Here is a 19,593-nt window from a genome sequence, read left to right as displayed (position 1 = left end):
ACAGAATTGTAATTTTTGGTGATTTTTCTATATTTTTCTATAGAAACTGAGTGCTATAGAATCTGCAAGACTGAACAGTGATTTATGTATGCTTATTGGCTGACTGCTGAGAGGCTTTTGGTTTCTGTCGACGTCATTCTGAATGAGGCATCAGTGTGTCTCGCATGGTCCTGCCTACCATGGCTGAATATCCAATGATCATTGGACAGTCTTGTGTACAAATCAGTAGGAAATACACTGATGTACCAAATGATGCTTTAAATTACAAAGAAAGTCTGTGGTATTTCTGTACCATATTGATATTCAGAAAACAAAATGCTGTAAGTTTTGTCTTCACTGGTCCATGTTCTCATAGTATGTCCTCCACAGTGACTGATAAAGTTGGATTGGGAAACACTTAGGATTCTTCTTTGTAGTCTTGTATGCTTTTTTTGCATGTGTGGTTGAGCAGCTTTACATCCATCTGATCAAGGAGAAAACTGCAGAGTGAATCCGGATTCTTTTGTGTCAGTCATTCATAACTGAGATCTCATAGGTCGTTCCTCCAACACCAGTCACTTTCTTCACCCCTCCTGCAGGTTTGTGTGAGTGGGTGTTATGATTGGCCATGTTTTGTTTAATAGTCGAGCTAATGGTTGGTGGGGGAAAAAAGAGAGAGATATAAGTAAACGTTAAAGGATGCATGTGAAAAAAGCCTAATAATTTAACCAAAAACACTGGATGCATTGAAAGTGTTGGACGGATACATGAGACACAGACAACGCAAGCAAGACATTTGCAAACTTTGTTTAAAGCCAACATGAATCGACATTCACAAGCCATTTAATTACTATAATACTGTGAAATGATTTCCTCAGCAAATGATTGGAAGATTAAGGTCACGGTTACCATTGAGAGCATTTACAATACTGTTCATTCCGTTTCAAATGTATAATTTGCTATTATCATTGCAACATTTTTTTCAATAAATCACCAGGGCTCAAGAGGAAGGATTTTTTTTTCTCCTGGCCAGTTCTAAAGGTCAGTTCTGCTTCACTTGCCTTCAATGCCCTGGCAAACTGTTCCCTGGACCAGTATAATGATGACTTTTTATTTTTAGCAGTGCATTTTATATTACTAATATTTACAAAATATTTTAATATTAAAAATACATTTATTAAAAAAGAAAAAAAACAATCTGGAAATTATACAGCTATAAATGTATAAATGTAACCCAGCTATAAATAAAACACTGGCATACAGCTAGGTGACAAATCTGCAAAGTTCACAAAAATGTAAAATACCTCAGAAAACCAGAAAAACATTACGTTTTCAAAGCATAAAAAATATTTCTTAACTTTCATGTGCACTAATCTAAAACTCTGAATGTTTTAGGCAAGTAAATAATTTCACTTTCATGTTGACTTTGAAGACCTCAAAATTACAGAAGCAAAATGAGACGAACCTTAGCACAGAGACAGAGTCATCCTTATGGCCACAAGGCAGGAGGAGGGGAGGGCAGAACAGAGCAGATGAACGTAAAGAAGAGAACAGAGAAGGAAAAAGGACAGAGAAAGATGGAGGGTGTGTACAGAAATTTGAGGGACAGTAGAGTGGCAATGGGTTGCAGGAAGAAAGAGACAGTGTTACTGAACAAAGAGAAGAAAGACCAGACCAAATGAATACAAACACGAAGACTTGACCTCAATGTTCTACTTGACCATCACACACACACACACGCGTGCATGTTTTTCTGAGGGGTGAAAGAGAGAGACAGCTAAATCTGCAGGCATTACTCACTTCGGCATCGGCGTCCCACCCCCTGAGCTAGAGGGGCGGTGCTGTAACTCGGCGCCACCTCCATAGGACAGTGATTTGCCCAGAGGTGTAGGACCAGGGGCGGGGCCAGGAGGATGGGAGCCCAATGAGCGAGCACTGGGAGAAAGGGGCGGAGCCCTAGAAGGGGGTGAGCTTGTTGGGCACAGTAAAGCTCTGTTGGGGGAGGGTCTTAGGGGGGCAGGGCAGGCCTGGAGAGAGCCCTCCCTCTGCTGAGCAGATAGAAAAGGGGACGTGTACCCCAAAATATGTGGGGCCCCTGGTGCTGTGCTAAGAGAGTGCGGAGGCTGCGGTCTGGGCGGGGACAGCTCGTTAGCAGCAGACTCAAACTCTGGGCTTTCGGAGGGTGTCAGCAGACTTTCATATGACAAGCTGCCGTTGCGTGTCTGATTGGCTAAACTCTTGTAGCTAGTGGAGGTTGTACCCTCAGAGATGAGGGGCCCGAGGGCATTGTGGGCCGTTTGGGCAGAGCGAAGGCTTGAGGAGCAAGAGGCTGCTGCTGACTGGAGTAGGGTGTCAGTAAAAGAAGGGTAAGATCGCCCACCAAACCCAGAGCCCCCACCCAGGCCCCCCGAGCCTGCTCTACCTCCCTCCCCTCCCCCACGGCACCCCGCACCCCCCCGGCTTGACAAACTGGGGTCTGAGCAGTAGCTGGGCTGCCCAGTGGTGACGGGGACAGAGGGAGACTCGGTCATACTGTTCCCTCGACTCATCTGAGAGGAAAAAGAAAGACAGAAAAGGTACAGCAAACATCCTCAGCAGCTGAAGCATCACCAAAGAGATGAAAGATGGCACACAACTGAAAGTTTGAACAAACCACACCGTATAAAGGGACATACAGAGCTCCTAAAGGGATGTGGTGATGGAAAAATTATGAGATTGGAGGACAAATTACATTTCAATGTTTTTGTGTTCCACTGTAAAACTTTGCAGTTTCAAGCTAAACTTATGTGTTTGCTCAAAAATTTCATGGAACTAATATGGAGTGAGGAGAAACTATCGCTGTGTTCCAAATTGGGTAAATCCACCTCCGAAGGGCACTTCGATGTAAGAACAATCATGGCTGCTATTTTTAAAGGGTCATATAACATTGCTAAAAAGTTATTTTGTGTATAAAAATTAATAATTAATAAATTAATAATAAAAATTAATACCTCAAGCGTGAGATGAAAATGTTACGGCCCTATACTGTGATGCTACAAACAACAAGTGCTACTCTATACTGCTCAAACCTCACGCTTGAATCATCAGTGGCAAATTCTTTAGATATGAAAACATGCTTACAGGCTGTGAGTCAGATGCACCAGACTGTCCTTGCAAAGTTGGAACTGCCTCCCTTTATAAAAACAGCCTTTGTGCCAAAGACACATTGTAGGCTAGTCTGCAGGTTCAGGTAACAGTCCTCAACCTACATAAAATGTGCAGCACACATCTGAATATTTGGGTTGAACTGTTTGGAACAGTGTTGTAAATACAACTTAACCACTGATTTCTAGTCGTGTCCCCTTTTGGAAAGCCAAAAGAAAGTAGTTTCGCTTTCACAATGAAACACAGCATATCCACAACATGGCGGTAGCAGAAACAACACTACAGTAAGAATCAAAGTTCCACCTTCTTTCTTTGCGTGAACATTACGCAAATCTTCCCACACAGTGATGCAGACGTGGGGGCGTGTTTAAACAAGGCATTTTAGGAGGGTGTGGACGAGTCTTAACTTTTATAAAGAATATCTCTTTGGGTTTGAGACTTTAGTCTTTGCATTTTTAGGGGTCTTATCTATTCACAAACAGCTTGTAACACTCCAAAGTGAAAGGAAAACTTGATTTGTGTCATATGACCCATTTAAGGACTGTTCAAAACCAAAGAGCTCAAAACTGGCCACTTAAAAGGGCCCTGCTGAACGAAGGATTTCAAAGGGTACAACTGATGAAATCTTTGCTCCTATCATTCTTTCCACAGGTTTAATTGTGCAATGATTGCACCACCTTAATTGGCCCAGCAAGATGATAGAGAAGTGCATTCCAGAGAACCGTTTTTTGGTCCCTTACATCCTTCCTCCCTTTAAAGATCTCACTCTGGAGGTCAAACCCTTTAAAGATGAAGGGATTAGGGCATCGGAATGAGCACTATATTGTATTTCACATGCAAAGTGGCATGGCAAACGCAATGGCGAATGCAAAAGATTTGTGAGTGAACAACATTTTTGGACTTTATTGTCCACCAAGGTGAATATTTTCACATATTTAAACAAAAAAATAAAATAATTGATATTCACTGGAGTGCAAAACCTTTATGAGAAAAAATGCAAACAATGCGATCAAATTCAAAAGTTTTGGGAATGAATGCAAATAATTTTTCTTCCCATCACCACGTCTCCTTTAGGGGCTCTGTAGGAACATATGAATGCACAAGAATTATGTTTAAAACATCAAGGAGTATTTGACACTACACTGTGTTCCAAATTATTATGCAAGTGACATATCAATAGGATTTCAGTGGAATAAAGAGTCAGATTTTGTTTGTGTTGTTTTTCACAACATTTCAGGTAACTGGTATCAATCTCAGACTGGTTTGGTCAATAGTTTGCCAGGTATTCTTAGGGAAATGCAAACCCTACTTAAAGAGGTTGTTCAACATTATTAAGCAAGTCACAGTTCTCATGAAATATGGTGAGGAAGAGAGATCTTTCTGAAGATGAAAAGTATGAAACAATGCAATGTCTTGCAAAAGGCATCAGAACCTTGCTAAAAGCGAATAGAGATTATTGAACCGTCAAAAGATTTGTGAGTGACGTAGAGCACAGAAGATCTCGGTCAGATAAAGATTTATTAAGGAAAGTTTCTTTCAAACAAATGAACTGTATTGTAATGGCAGCTGTAAAAAAACCTACTGCTGAGCAGCAGACAGGTGTTTGAAGCTAATGGCGTCTCAAGATCCTCTGCATGCAGACTGACAGTTGTGTTTAAAACTGTGTTTCAGTCACTGCTAATCAAACCTCACAAAGAGAAACTTGCACAGTGGCTGTAGAAACACACAAAGACTTGTTTTCAAATAGTTTTATTCACTTACGAATGCTTCAGTACGATGGATGGTCCAGATAAATGAATTTCTAATAGTAGATGAATGGCCATCCTATTCCAATGAGACTGCAACCTCAACAAGGAGGCGGTGGGTGATGATTTGGTTGGAATATTGGGAAGTGAGATGTAAGGTCATTTTAGGGTGTCAAAATTACGTCTGCAAGATATAAACCATTTTCTGCTGCGTTATTAAATGAAGAATAGTGTTCTCTGAAATAAAATGATTTTCATGCATCGTGAACGAGTCATTATCTGGCTCGGCTCGGTGTTCATCTTCAGTTTTTTCTTCACAGCAGTTCAGTCAGTGTACTGTTTGAGTGCATGCATTACTGCAGGATATTGGTTTGTTTGAACTCAGAGGGAGTGTCAGCCACATTAAAAAAGTTAACAGCTTAAGTCATTTGTGGATTAATGCGTATTATAGATGCGAACCGTTTAAAACGATTCATTTCGATTTGGTGTACTGGTTCAAAAAGATCCGGTTACATCGAATGATTCGTTCGCGAACCGGAAATGACAAACTGCTTTGTTTTGAACTCTCTCACAACAGACACGGAAGAGAAGACAATGCTGAATAAAGTCGTAGTTTTTGCTATTTTTGGACCAAAATGTATTTTCGATGCTTCAAAAAAATTCTAACTGACCCTCTGATGTCACATGGACTACTTTGATGATGTTTTTCTTACCTTTCTGGACATGGACAGTATAGCGTACACACAGCTTCAATGGAGGGACTGAGAGCTCTCTGACTAAATCTAAAATATCTTAAACTGTGTTCCAAAGATAAACGGAGGTCTTACGGGTTTGGAACAACATGAGTGTAAGTTATTAATTATATAATTTTGCAAATTGGGCGAACTAACCCTTTAATAATGTGGAACAACCTCTTTAAGTAAAGTTTCCATTTCCCTAAGAATACCTGGCAAACTATTGACTACCTGAAATGTTGTGAAAAACAACACAAACAAAAATCTGACTCTTTATTCCACTGAAATCCTATTGATATGTCACTTGCATAATAATTAGGAACACAGTGTACACTCATGCCATTTTTACAGAATGGATGAATGAAATGATTCCAGGAAAGTTATGCTTCAGAACAAGAGGAAAACAGCAACAGGATAGGGTCCAGCTTGAATAAAACGCAACAACTGCAGAGTCAAAATGACGAAACACAAGAGCAAGGTGCAAAACACACCATAACAACGGATAACTCACAACTAAACTTACTCGCTCACTGACTGCCAGTGATTTCAGGTTTTCAAGAAAAATAATAAAAGAAAGGATTCAACTTATTAACTAAAAAAAAAAAAAAAATGCAATGCAAACCTCAAGTGCAGTAGATTATGGTTGTCTCAAACAAACAAAAAATACATTTTACAGTTTCAGTACCTGAACTTGCCTGTATTTGTGTGTACTTCACTTAGACTTACTTTGCTTGAAAGTGTTGAGGCTGTGTGTTTTTTTCCTGGACTGCTGTAGGCCAGCTTGTATTTATATAATGAAGGTGTGGGTGGAGTCTCAGTCAGCAAGCTGCACTCTGATGGGAAGAAAAGATATATTAAAAAAAAGTTATAAAAACAGTCAAAAAATTGCTCTAGTGACAATGTAAATTATCTGACGGGTATGATACATCTGTGTGTGCACTCACCTTCATTTTGTGTGTGAGGCAGCCCAGGGTATCTGTGCTCTGGTTTAGGTGGTGGAGGGGGGTCAGCATCAGTGGACTGACTCTCCATTATCTCCAAACTACTTTTACACTGAAAAAAAAAAAGTGACGTGACATACAGCCAAGTATGGTGACCCATACTCAGAATTTGTGCTCTGCATTTAACCCATCCAAAGTGCACACACACAGCAGTGAACACACACCCGGAGCAGTGGGCAGCCATTTATGCTGCGGTGCTCGGGGAGCAGTTGGGGGTTCAGTGCCTTGCTCAAGGGCACATAAGTCATGGTATTGCTGGCCCGAGACTCGAACCCACAACCTTAAGGTTAGGAGTCATACTCTCTAACCACTAGGCCACGATTTCCCCTGAAGTACACACACACACAGAGCAACTCTTTTAACAAAAATAGCCTACTCATCTAAAGGGATTTTAGGAACCTGTTCTAGTCTGAGATCTTACACATATATGTCAGTTACTTTCAAAAGAAAGTTACCTTATTTTCCGGACTATAAGTCACACTTTTTTTCATAGTTTGGCTGGTCCTGCAACTTATAGTCAGGTGCGACTTATCAAAATTAATTTGACATGAACCGAGAGAAATGAACAAAGAGAAAACATTACAGTCTACAGCTGCCAGAGGGCGCTCTATACTGCTCAGTGCTCCTGTAGCCTTCACTGAGCACCATAGAGCGCCCTCTCGCGGCTGTAGACTGTAATGTTTTCTCTTTGTTCCTGGTTCTAAATAAATGTGACTTATAGTCCGGTGCGACTTATATATGTTTTTTTCCTCGTCATGACGTATTTTTGGACTGATGCGACTTATACTCAGGTGCGACTTATAGTCCGAAAAATAACTCTCTACATAGACAAAATAAGAGTATGCCAAATATTACGTAGTGTACGGTTTGTGAATTAAGGATGGAAAAGATTGACTGATATTGAGTTTTACAACTAATGTGAATAATTTTTGTTTATGTGTCAGAAAAGCATAACCAATATAAAAAAATTAAAAAAGCACAAAACGTATCCAAATATTTATTAGACTAAAACAGGTAAAGATAACATTCATAATAAATATTTTAACAATATGAATTAGCATTCATTATATACGCAATTAAATCAACACTTACTGGCTGACCAGCAACTCAGGGTTGCTTTTCTCAAAAGCATCGTAAACAAAGCTGATCCCAGAGACCATTAGTGGCAATGGTTCTATAATCTACTTAGGCTTACAATGCTTTTGGGAAACACAGCTCAGATCTTTAACCAGTAGCACACATCACTTACACCTCTAAAACATGGTAAAAAGTGCTCAAGCATTAGCATAACATGCTTTAATTAATATTATTGTTTATCTATTATAAACAAAAAAATGAAAAAAAATAAAATAAAAAAAAGCTTTACAGACCTACTCCATTGCAAAGCACTGCAGCTGCCAACCATGACTCTTAGCAAGAAAAAAAACTAAGTGTATGATTGTGTTTGTACCTGTTGGATGCCATTATCCAGGACTTTAGCTGCTAGTTGGGCTTCAGACAGAGGTGGCCGCAGAAATGGTGGCTGGACCTGAACAGAACGAGGCTTTCGCAAGCGACCAAGATACCTGTACAAAAAACATATACATAGAATTAGAACTTTAAATCCAACATAATCTGCAAAACACATCTTTATTTGTTAGAAAATATGATTTGTGAACCTGGGAGCCTGTGAACTGCAAAGCATGTGTGCAATGTTTTTCAAGCACCCATGTGTGAAGGGGTTAGCGCCGCCTCTGAACTTCCCAGTCACCTGAGGGTGAAGAGAGGAAATTTGAGAACAAGCCCTTAGAAATCAGAAAAATCACATCATTCTATTTGAGCAAACACATACATTGTGGACAAGGAACACACCGAACACACACACACGCACCTGTTCATTGGTTGTTCTCCCTCTGGCTACAAGAACAAAATGGAACCCAGTGAGCCCTGCAACTGGGACGAAAAACAGGCCAGCTACACACATCACCGCCATACTGAGTAGTGTGTTAAGGATACCAAAAAACATGGTTGATGTGTATTCATGAGATTACATCATGTGCACATGCATATGTAAGTGCGGTGTGTATAAAGGATACGTGACTGCAGAGTGGACCTGGTCCAGTTGTTTAGTGTGATGGAGGATGTATAGCAAACTGAAGCCAAACACATTCATAATGTGAATAGTGAGCGAGAGCAGGAACAGAAAGAAATAACGATAATTCCGCCTTCCAATGCAGTTGTTCACCCATGGGCAGTGATGGTCAAACTCCTAAACACAGAAACACACATGCATTTAGACAATAATAGAGCCCAAGTCAAGTCAAAAAGACTTAAATCAAACACTGAAGACTTGGTTTAGTGTGAAAATATGCTGAATGTCTGTGTACCTCCACACAGTTGTCACACACAGAGCAGTGTGAACAGCGCGGTGGTCTGTAAAAGCGACAAGAGGAGCACCACTTCATCCGCACCTGAATGCCCCTCACCTCCACCGTCTTATAAAGCGGAGCCCGGAAATCATCTTCTTTATCCTCATCTTCTTCAGCTGCAAAACATACAATCTCATGAAAACTGCTAAGAAATGTCCAGGTCACACTTCAACACAAAATCAACACGAAAAATATAAGACAAGTATATTTCGCTTTAAAATATTAAGCCTAATTTAAGGACCACTAAGGTTTCTTTTACTTATGACATGTTAAAGTAATATGTTTATTTTAATTAATAGTGTATCTGTGCAAAAAATACATTTGAATTGTAAAACTTGTAATGTTTTCAAAAGAGGTCTCTTACACTAATCATGGATGAATTTATTTGATCAAAAATACAATAATACCTGTATATAACAGTAACTGTTAAAATATTTTTTTTTTTTTATGTAATGTATTTGAGATGGTGAAGCTGAATTCTTGAGTGTTACATGATCCTTCAGAAATCAATATGCTGATTTGCTGCTCAAGAAACATTTCTAATTTTTGTAAGTATGTACCTCTAGGAAAAATGCCAGGGTCCATGAATGTGGCCATACAGAAATTGGCCAGTGTGAAGAGGAAGATCACAACATTATAGATTGGAATGGAGGAGGAGAACCGCTCTGACAGCCACGGACACCTGCACAGAGATGCCTCTCGTTACACTTACAGAAATTCTGATACATTGAATTTCTATATTAATGTATTGAGGTTCTACGCACGTAAAACAGAGAAACAGTGTCGTGGCCCCCACAAGGAAGGCGGCTGCTGCAGACACAGGCACATAGCGACTGGGGTGGAATGAACAGGATGGAGAGGGGTCTCCGAGAGCCCCACCCACACTAAGACCCACAGGCATTTGGAGATGTCAAAAAACCGAGGGAACCGGGGGAGGCGTCAGAGAGCGAAGGAAACACGTCTCCCACCCGAGTGAGGATGATGTGTAGCCATGGCCATAACAATAAATTCAGTGAAATAGATTATGTTCTCATAAAAAAAGGTGCATTTCTTACCAAAAACAATCGTTAACGTAAAAAGGTGCAGATGTCTTTGTATACATGTGTGTTGATACATAAAAAAATAGACTAAATTTATATACACATAATATGAAATATTTCTATGACTTCACTGTAATACAAAAATAGCTCTAGCTTCATCAAAAATAAGTTCATATGGCTTGAATGTAACAAGATTTGGTCAATAAAAGGAAAATCAAGTGACAGCAATGCTCTTTTAGTGCAAATCTCTGGTAAACCCCCGTGTTAGACCAAAAAGAGCTCAAAGGAAGCAGCCGTTTGAGATCAGGCATTCATACAGTACTCACTTAGAGACCAATCTCACATCTCTCAAAGCATCATAGCAGATGAGTGCACGTGAGAATGATGTTAGACTACTAAAGGGAAAAAAAAATTTTTTTGGTGGGAGGTATACAGTGAAGCAAAAAGTATGAGAGGAAAAAAAAAAAAAAAAAGCTTTCTTTCTACAATCTCAAAGGAGTCTGGATTTCCCTCCGGAACAGTCCGTCTAAGAAAAGACAGTAATTATGAGTACAAAACATGAAACAGAGCTCTTGATGTCTTGTGCCCTAAATGAGAGCTCATTCTCCACTCTGAGATGATCTAAGCTCACACTTTGAAGATAGACAAACTGGCCGAAAAGTGAACAGAAAAAAACGGTTTGCCAGGTCACATGAATCTTGTAAGTGCAGATATCCACTTGATAAGTTGCTTTTCAGATGCAATCCATATGCAAAAAATGTACGCCCACACCAGAGTGCTTGTCCACCATCGCAACTGCACACAATCCGTATGCGTCCGGGGTTGAAAACTCCAGGTTGTGATAACACACGAGTGTGCAAAACCATTTTAACCCTGCATAGTGTCCCATGAGGCCCTTCTTCCTCACAAGGATGTGACTGAGGAGTCTAAAATGCCGTCCTCCTCCTTTCTGATTCCTTAACTGGCCTGAGCGGTATCTATGAGAAGAAAAGATAATTAAACACGTAGATATGAACTCGTGACCTGATCTTACACATTCTTGAAGTTCGCCATACCGGTTCCAAGCAGCAAATATCATACGAATGATCACATGAACAAGACGGAACAAAAAGCAATGAATTGTGAAACCTACATCTGTGTACACACACATCGTGTTGAAACCTGATCACACTTTTTTGTTGCCCTGTGTCACAACTTCTGACTCACCAGGAAAGGGTGTGCCTCTTTTTTTCCTGTTTTCTCCAACAGGTTTACTGTATACAATTCAACCCTATCCCCCTTTTACAATCCCCTTTATCTCCTTGGGTTTACTGTCACACTGACCACTTAGTGACCTTGAGTCTTGAATAGACAAGCCTTAATACACCACTTATAATCTTCTCTTGCCGCTCCTGTTCTCTTCATTCACAGTAACACCTGAAAACCAATTCACTTCACATGGGAAATAAATATATATTTGATTAATTCATAAACATTAAATCATACCTGACCATCAATGTTGAATCAATAATGAAAAGAAAGATAGATGTCAGATGATATCTGATTGTACCACATAATGATTAACAAACTGGAAAATTATGTTAGGATGTCACTCGCCCACAATAGTCATTTCAACAATTTAATAGTCAAACAAAATTGACCCCCTTTTTTTTGACAAAAATGGCTAGCTGTGATGCTTATAGGTCAACTCCAGTTTACTGTATAGATGACTGCAGTGCATTCGGAGTAAGAGTAAATATATATATATATATATATATATATATATATGAAAGCTTTTTGAGCTGCCTATCTACATATCTACATAGAAAGCATTTCAGGGTATCATATGTGGATTGCACACATCTGAATAGAACCATAAAGCCCATAAATGCTGTCTAGGTAGACAACTAATTAGGGGGCACAGTCAATCACTACAGCACAAACACGAACCAAATGGGTCAGCTGAGTCCAGATGTTAGTTCAATTTCAAAGCATTAACTATTTCACACACACACACAAAAAAAAGCTTAATCTGAGTCAAAAACACTACGGTTGTGTCCCGTTTTTGGTTATCTTACCGTCCCAGCTAATATCGCCCTCCATAACACTACCTTACACAGTAAAACAAGACAGTTTGGATTACAAAACACAAGTAAAATACACGTTGATCAAATATTAGCAAAATTAACTAATAAACCGCACCGAAATACGATAATTTAACTTTTCGCTTGGTGTTTCGCTTTGTTAAACTAGGCCTCAAAGTGAAGCCTCGGACTCCAGTTGTTCGAGCCAACACTGAAAGAAGCTCAAATGCGGCGATATCGATCCTCGGTCGAAACATATCAAAAGCAAACAGCTACCTGCCTAAACACTTTTAATTTAAACAGCACATCTATTATAAATGTCATCCACTCGAATATACTCACGCAGTGTCGGATGTCCCGAATGTTTACGTATTTTAAATGGCTGGCGTTTATTCACACGTCCTGTGATCTGGAGACTTGGTTTCTCTTCTGCATCCTGGCTCGGGGCAGCGTTATTATCAGATGAGAGAGGAGCTTCAGCTCTGTCTATCCTCTCTCTCCCTTAATCTCACTGTCTTTCTACTGCTTGGGAAAAGGCTTTTGATCTGTGTACGCCCGGGGCTGAAAACTCCCCAAGTCGTTTATCCTATACGGAGTATAAGCCAAAAATAAAACCCTTAACAAGACATCAACATCATCATCATCATCTTCGGTCCCATCATCATTTAAGGACACCGGTATAAGGAAATGCAGGAAAAGATTCTTAAGAGATTTTTGTCTACACAATAGATATAATGTCAAATTAATATTTGCTCAAAGGATGTAATCACTGAAAAAAGGCATGCAGAATAACATTTAGTCAAACAGTTTTTTTATTGTTTGTTCAGAAGGATGAAATTGCAATTGAATTTAAAGAAAAAAAGTTGTTGTTTTTTTCCCACAAAATCATTAAAACTTGCCCTTTAAAAAATAAACAGAGCTATAAATATTTTCTAAGAACTTAACAGATGTGATAAGATAATGTCCCTTTTAAGTGTCGATCTCTGCTAGGCTTCTATGCTTCATTTAAGGTCGATAAAACGAATGTCCATGATGAGCAGAGTGTGTCGCGGCAGGGGTCTGGGTGCTGGTGAGAGTACCGTCATCACCTGAGCTTGTGTGTCCACCGCTGTCACAACTACGAAGCCACACACGGGACTCTCTAGAATCCCTCTGCTCTGTTCTGCACCCACCTCGGCATCATCATCCACCGAACTCACACTCAGAACATGGTGGGTTAAGTCCCTGCCAGGGCTGACTGGGACGAGTTTGAGCTGGGTGTCATCCTGGGACATACCCAGAGGGAGACAGGAGTCTGGAATTGAGGGCGCACCAATCTTGTAAATACGCACCTCTGAAAAACGCACATCAAAGGCATGAGGGTAAAAGGAAGTTCCACGAAAGCCATAGAAGTATTCCCGGATCTTTTCATCCCGTGTATCTCTTCGGCAGTCCTTTGAGCGCTCCACCACGCCACCGGACTTTGGCATAAGGACAACACGTACAAAGTGTGGCAGGTCACGTTTAAGCTCATTATAGAGACGCTCCTGGTCCAGGACTAGTACAACATCCACCTGGAAGGCTGAAGCGCAGTGGACCAGAGCCTGGTAGCCTGAACCTTTGACCCAGCCACAGGTGTTGATTATACAGCCACCCACACTAGCCTTGCGGTTCACCTCACAGCGCTGGGAAAATACTTCTGCAAGACTGGAAGTCAGCTACACACCCAAAGAGAAAAAAAAAGAGACTCCTTCAAAAATGTTTTATTAATATGTCTGGATAATTCATACTGATTTAACAAATTCAACATGAAACAGCATTCACAACCCATGTTACTTCTGTAATCTAACATACACTACCATTCAAAAGTTTGGGGTCAGTAATATTTTTGAATGTTTTGGAAGAAGTCTCTTATTCAAAGCTGAATGTGACGTTTGAATGTATGTGTATTATAATCTGACAGTATTTGACTTCAGGGAATGACTTAAAATATTTTTTTATAAAAACAAAAAAGTAATATTAAAACTGCTAATATTATGAAAATCAGTATGTAATATTGAATACAGTAGGTACATACTATTCATTTTAAAATAAAAATCAAACAAACATTATTAAATTTGGAATAATGTGCATTGATGGACCAAGAACCAGTAACATACATAAAGTAAAAATAAAGTAAACGCTTTCATTCTAGTAATACCAGAACTATTGCTGTACAATGATTTAAAAAAAATGCAAAGGAGGATTCATCATTGTCATGTCATCATGCAACTGGTGATTACTACTCCTTCAGTTGCTGCTACAAAAATTTACTTTTGTTTTTGTATTAACAATTGCATAAGAACAAAACTTTATAGGTGCATTAAGAAAAAGATTAATGCATGTTCTCCTTTCTATTATTGATTAAACAGTGCCAGGATAGTTTGGTACTTTCTGTTTGGGGCCAAGCTCAATATGTTCTAATAATTTATGGGCCAAAGCTCAGTATAACACTGAAGTGTAAAGAGAAAACACCCTTAAGTGCAATTTTGTCATTACCTTGTTGTAAAGTTTGATATTCGTTCCTGGTGTGGTAGAGCCAAAGTGAAAGACAAGTGGAGCCTGCACAGAGAAGCCTTCTTCTACATCAGCAGGACGTTCAATGCACAGAGCTGACATAGTTCCAGGCACAGAGACCTATGGACAATAACAGTTAAACATGCATATAATGCTTCATTTCTTACAAGCCTGTAATGTTTAGCAGATGTTGCACTGATCCTTCAGGCATCATTTACTTACGCTGCTCTGGCCGACATCCAGTTCTACCAGCGTAGGTCTTCGTCCCAGGCGCACAGCATAGTTCAGCAACACTCGACATACTGTTGACTTTCCCACATCAGTTGGTCCGACAACCATTACCTACAACAACAGAGCGCATTTAACCATCATTAACCACAGAGATGTCAAAAACATGCTACGTTAAATAGACACTACTATTCAAAAGATCATAAGGGGTTGGTAAGATTTTTTAATATTTAAGTAAGTATCTTACACTCATTATGGCTGCATTCATATTGTACTAGTAATATTGTGAAATGTTATTACAATTTAAAATAACTATTTCTGTTTTAAAACCTATTTTATTCTCTTAATGGCAAAGCAGAATTTTTACCAGTTACAGTGGGTGAAGAAAAGAATCGCCTCTGTAAAATAATCACATTTTGTTGCTTTGAAGATGGACACAGTTTTTTTTTATCCAACTGTATTTACTCAGTGCCAGTGCTTTAAGTGGGCCGGTACGCACCGGTACTCAGTACCGCCACTTCCAAATATAGCTCTTGAGCGTACCGCCACCTCTCCGTGCGCCCAGAACGTGCTTTTAGCGTACCGGTACGCTCATTTGGACATCTGTTTTAATAGAGGTTTTAACCCCTGCCTGCGCTGCCGCTTTTCAGTGCGCCCTTCACAATGCAAGCTTCGTAAATCATCCCACCGAGAGCAAAGACTACATTACCCATACACCCTTGAGTTTTACAAGTGCAAATAGCATGCGTTGCTTTTGCTGCTGTCAGTAACAATACAATGTGGCCGGAGAAGTTGTGTGAAACGCGCACACTCCGCCCGGTATAAATTCAAATACAGTGAACAACACTTAATATACTCTCTTGACTTCAGACTCTAAGTACTAAAACAACACGGTCAGAATCAGATGACTCGCTGGCTGCAACCCCACTAAGCCTGAATGATATCGCTGCAGGTCAGACGCAAGCCAATGGAGTAATGCAGTAGCTCTTTCAGGTAGCCGGCTGCTCATTGGCTGCAGCATCTTTTTTCAAAGTTCTAAAAAATACCGTAGTCCGTAGGCGGCTAGGCACGAATTTAGATATTCATTTATCTAATTAATCTATATGCACAAAGACAATACAACCTTTTTGTCCCCTTTTTGTTTTAAAGCTTGATGAAGAGAGCGCAAGTTGCTGCAGCTGCGAGGAGGACAGTGATCGACGCGTACAGGAGTGATTGACAGTTCGCGGCACTGTGTACAAAAAATACGTTTAAGCTCATTAGCGTTAGCATTTCAGAAAGGTCTGATTTACATACTGTTACAACAGTCATTGTATTTTTTTTTTTACAATGACATTTGAATTCATGATTTTAATGTTGTTGTTTCTTGTGGCAGACTAAAGAGTAATAACAGACGGTTGATCTTTGAATAAAAATGTGTTTAGTTAAGGTTTGAAATTCATTATTTTTTATTATAGACTACGAAATCTAATATCATAAGCCCCCCTTCCCGTCACCCAATATTGCAGACCCCCCCCTTACTATATATATATATATATATATATATATATGAGTACCGGCACCTCTTTTGGGCCACTTAAAGCACTGCTCAGTTCAACTTATGACATCCATATATAACACCAACAGTAAAAAATCTGTTAGGTGTAGCTAATCACCTTCTTAATGGCACACAAAGCCATTTGACATTCAACTGTGATCAGCTGTGGTCATGTTGATTAGCTCAGCATGAAAAGAGCTTTCCAGGAGCATTTCAGTTATTGGCAGTGCAACTGAAGCAAACAATCCACTATGGGTGGCAAGGACTGTCAAAAGATCTCCTGGATAAAGTTGTGGACAGCCACAAGTCAGGTGATGGATACAGTTTTTTTTAAGGATTCATCAATGCTTAGAAGCAAAGTGAAGTCTATTATTAAAAGGTGGAAGGTCTTCGGTAAAACAGACCCACTCTGAATCAGGATGTTGCTCCAAACTGGATGAAAGAGCCAGGAGGAAACTGCTCAGGCCTACAACAACTCTGAAGCAGTTGCATAAATTTTACAATTTATGATTGTGTGCATGTGCCAACAACATCACAAATTTTCCACAAATGTGGCTTATATGGGAGGGCTGAAAGAAAAAAGTCACTCCTCAAGAAAGGCCACATGAAGTCCCGACTGAGTTTTGCCAAAATGCACCTTGAAGATTCTGAGGCAGCTGAGACTAAAACTGAATTATTTGGCCTCAACACCAAACGAGATGTCCAGAAGAAATCCAATACAGCTCACCATCTAAATAACAGAAATCATACAGTAAAGAATGGAGGTGTAGTATCCTGTTATGGGGGTTTCTCTGCAGCAGAGACTGGAGCACATGCCAGGATAGAAGGAACAATGGATGGGGCAAAAAATGGTCAAATTCTTGAGAAAAATCTGCTGCCCTCTGCCAGAAAGTTATCAATGGGAAGAAGGTTTAACTTCCAGCATGGCAATGACCCAAAGCACACAGCAGAACTGAGAACACAGTGATTGAAACCTGAAAGGAGAAAAAGGTGATTGTCCTTGCATGACAGAGTCAGAGACAAGACTTTAACCTCACTGAAAATCTGTGGAATCACTTGAAGACTACAGTCCACAAATGGCCAGCAACAAATTGAAATGAATTTGAACGGTTCTGCAAAGAAATGTAGGCAAATATTGCAAAGTCTAGATGTGCAGTTTGTAGAGACAGAGACATATCCCACCAGACTAAAGGCTGTAATTAAGTCAAAAGGTTCAACAAAATACTGACAACAAGGGGGTGATCCTTTTTCTAACTCAGTGATTGGTTTTTGGATGTGTTATATCATTCACTTGGATGTTACAAGTTGCACTGAGTAAATACAGCTGGATAAAACAAAAGCTGTGTCCATCTTCAAACCAACAAAATGTGATTATTTTAAAGGGGGGCAATTATTTTCCATATTTACTGTATTACTCTGGTCTTCAGTGGCTACATTTACATGCACAATTTTTGGTTCAATTGGACTGAATTCATTCCGATTGATGAATCTGAATGTATTGTTTACATGAACGCTAAATAAAATGATCGTGTTGATGTGTGCATTTATGTCAAAAGCTTCAAATAGGAATTTATTTTTTTTACATGCGTACTGCACAAATATAGAGTTTCTCACTGTTTGCACATAATAACCACTCTCCTACAACATTTCTTTATTTGTTTTTAACAGCAATTTTTTTTCATGATACTTTGATGAATAAAGTTCAAATGAAGAGCATTTATTTGAAATGGAAATCTTTTTTAACATTATAATTTCTTTTTACTGTCACTTTTTATTTATTTAAGTCAACCTTGCTAAGTAAAAGTATAAATTTCTTACCAATCCCAAATTTTAGAAAGGAACTGTATTGTATGTCTGTTTACATACCCGAGGGCCTCTCTCATTGTCTTTCTCTGCTTGACGTCTCATCTGCTCTAGAGCTGCATGGGTGTTGAGGTACAGCAGCATGGGTGCATCTTTGGAGATATAAGCCACCTATATTTATGAGAGAAAGGCATTTTTGAATTCATTTAACATTCCATGTCATCATTCTAGACATCCATTGGCATCGTTTTAACCTCTCTCACCTCTGTCTTTCCTGAAAGCGACACACTGCAGCCTTGCCAGGTGAAAACAGCAATCTTAGAGCCTGGTCCGAAGGTGTACTTCTTATTCCGGTTCAGTTCGGATCCGAACACCTCTGCCAGACCGGACAACAGCTCGAGCTGCACTCGTTCTCCTGCTTCGACCTCGAAACGCAGTTCTGTCTCTCTCTCCAGGTCAAATCGTGTACCTGAAGTCCCAGCACTGCCCGAAGAACTCAGGCCCTCATCTGCTGACTTTTCAGGGGCTTCTGTCATCATGGCTGTGATAGAAAAATTGGATGTTCAAAAACTGCTATATTGCTAGGTACTTGTATTCTTTAAGATGAGGGAAATAGCATATTATTGTGCCATTCCTGTTTGAACTCGTCCCCTCTGTGATTCATCTCGGCAAATACAGTGTTTTATAAAAAATTTGCCAAATAATGTATTGTTCCGGTGGTGTTAGCTTGTTAACGTTAGCCTGTTGAACATAGTTATAAATAGATGGAGGTCGGGTAGATAATATTATTTAATATACCGTAATATGTCTAGGCTCTTCCAAACATCCACTGTTTAAACTTCGTCTTGTTATTTGGAAATTGTCCCTCGGTTCTTCACACCAACGAGGAGTGCCGTTAAACCATCACTCTGCACACTAATGACGTGATGTCGCGCGTAGATGATGTCATGGCAGTCCAATGACCAATGCTGAGTCCCAATTCGCCTTTCCCCTGGCTATTTTATTTTATTTTCTGTTTACCTCTGTGTTTTTTGTGTGTTATGTATATTATGGCTAATCACATATGATTTGTACCCTTTTTGCAATAAAAAAAAAAAAAAAATTCCCAATTCCCAATTCGCCTACTTATACTACGACCTAAAAGTATGTACTTTTTTGTGAGGAAAAAGTACATACTTTTGAGTGTGTAGCAAAAGAGTATGCACGTTCTGGGACATACTTCGATGACGTCATGCAACGTGAACGACAACGTGGTTGCCTAGTTACGCACACCACAACTGTTAACGTTTCATTCATTCTTGTATGTCCAATACAATTTTATTTACTATTCCCATCTTTTTTTTCTCATCGTTTTTTCACAATACATTTTAAAATGT

The 19,593-nt window shown here is 39.6% G+C and overlaps 2 protein-coding genes and 1 long non-coding RNA gene across 4 annotated transcripts; all 3 read right to left on the bottom strand.

Moving 5' to 3' along the window:
* Positions 1-64: 64 nt before the first annotated feature.
* LOC132113803 (palmitoyltransferase ZDHHC5-B-like) lies at positions 65-12,679 on the bottom strand. 2 transcript variants are annotated; one of them, XM_059521820.1, is made up of 13 exons: positions 12,457-12,679; positions 9,776-11,028; positions 9,572-9,693; positions 8,970-9,127; positions 8,679-8,851; positions 8,474-8,576; positions 8,262-8,353; positions 8,054-8,168; positions 6,547-6,655; positions 6,329-6,435; positions 1,780-2,528; positions 1,445-1,467; positions 493-628 (listed from the first exon to the last, which is right to left on the bottom strand). In XM_059521820.1, the coding sequence occupies exons 2-12, from the start codon at positions 9,910-9,912 to the stop codon at positions 1,446-1,448; spliced, it is 1,887 nt and encodes a 628-aa protein (XP_059377803.1). In that variant the 5' UTR covers positions 9,913-11,028; positions 12,457-12,679; the 3' UTR covers positions 493-628; position 1,445. The 2 variants fall into 2 exon arrangements, with proteins under 2 accessions (XP_059377802.1, XP_059377803.1); XM_059521819.1 differs by lacking the exon at positions 1,445-1,467 and having other exon boundaries at positions 65-628.
* A 275-nt stretch (positions 12,680-12,954) lies between these two features.
* clp1 (cleavage factor polyribonucleotide kinase subunit 1) lies at positions 12,955-19,161 on the bottom strand. Its single transcript, XM_059521826.1, has 6 exons — positions 19,016-19,161; positions 18,481-18,758; positions 18,281-18,388; positions 14,872-14,991; positions 14,632-14,769; positions 12,955-13,811 (listed from the first exon to the last, which is right to left on the bottom strand). Exons 2-6 carry the CDS (start codon positions 18,754-18,756, stop codon positions 13,116-13,118), a joined length of 1,338 nt encoding a protein of 445 aa, XP_059377809.1. The 5' UTR covers positions 18,757-18,758; positions 19,016-19,161; the 3' UTR covers positions 12,955-13,115.
* LOC132113817 (uncharacterized) lies at positions 16,605-17,942 on the bottom strand. The gene is made up of 3 exons (XR_009425212.1): positions 17,052-17,942; positions 16,823-16,983; positions 16,605-16,694 (listed from the first exon to the last, which is right to left on the bottom strand). It is a non-coding gene; the product is annotated as an uncharacterized LOC132113817 (long non-coding RNA).
* Positions 19,162-19,593: the final 432 nt, after the last annotated feature.

This window comes from Carassius carassius, chromosome 33 (genome assembly GCF_963082965.1).
Source record: "Carassius carassius chromosome 33, fCarCar2.1, whole genome shotgun sequence".
Taxonomy (NCBI): Eukaryota; Metazoa; Chordata; class Actinopteri; order Cypriniformes; family Cyprinidae; genus Carassius; species Carassius carassius.
Note: the sequence above shows the minus strand (reverse complement) of the source record. Positions and strands in the feature narration are given on the sequence as shown.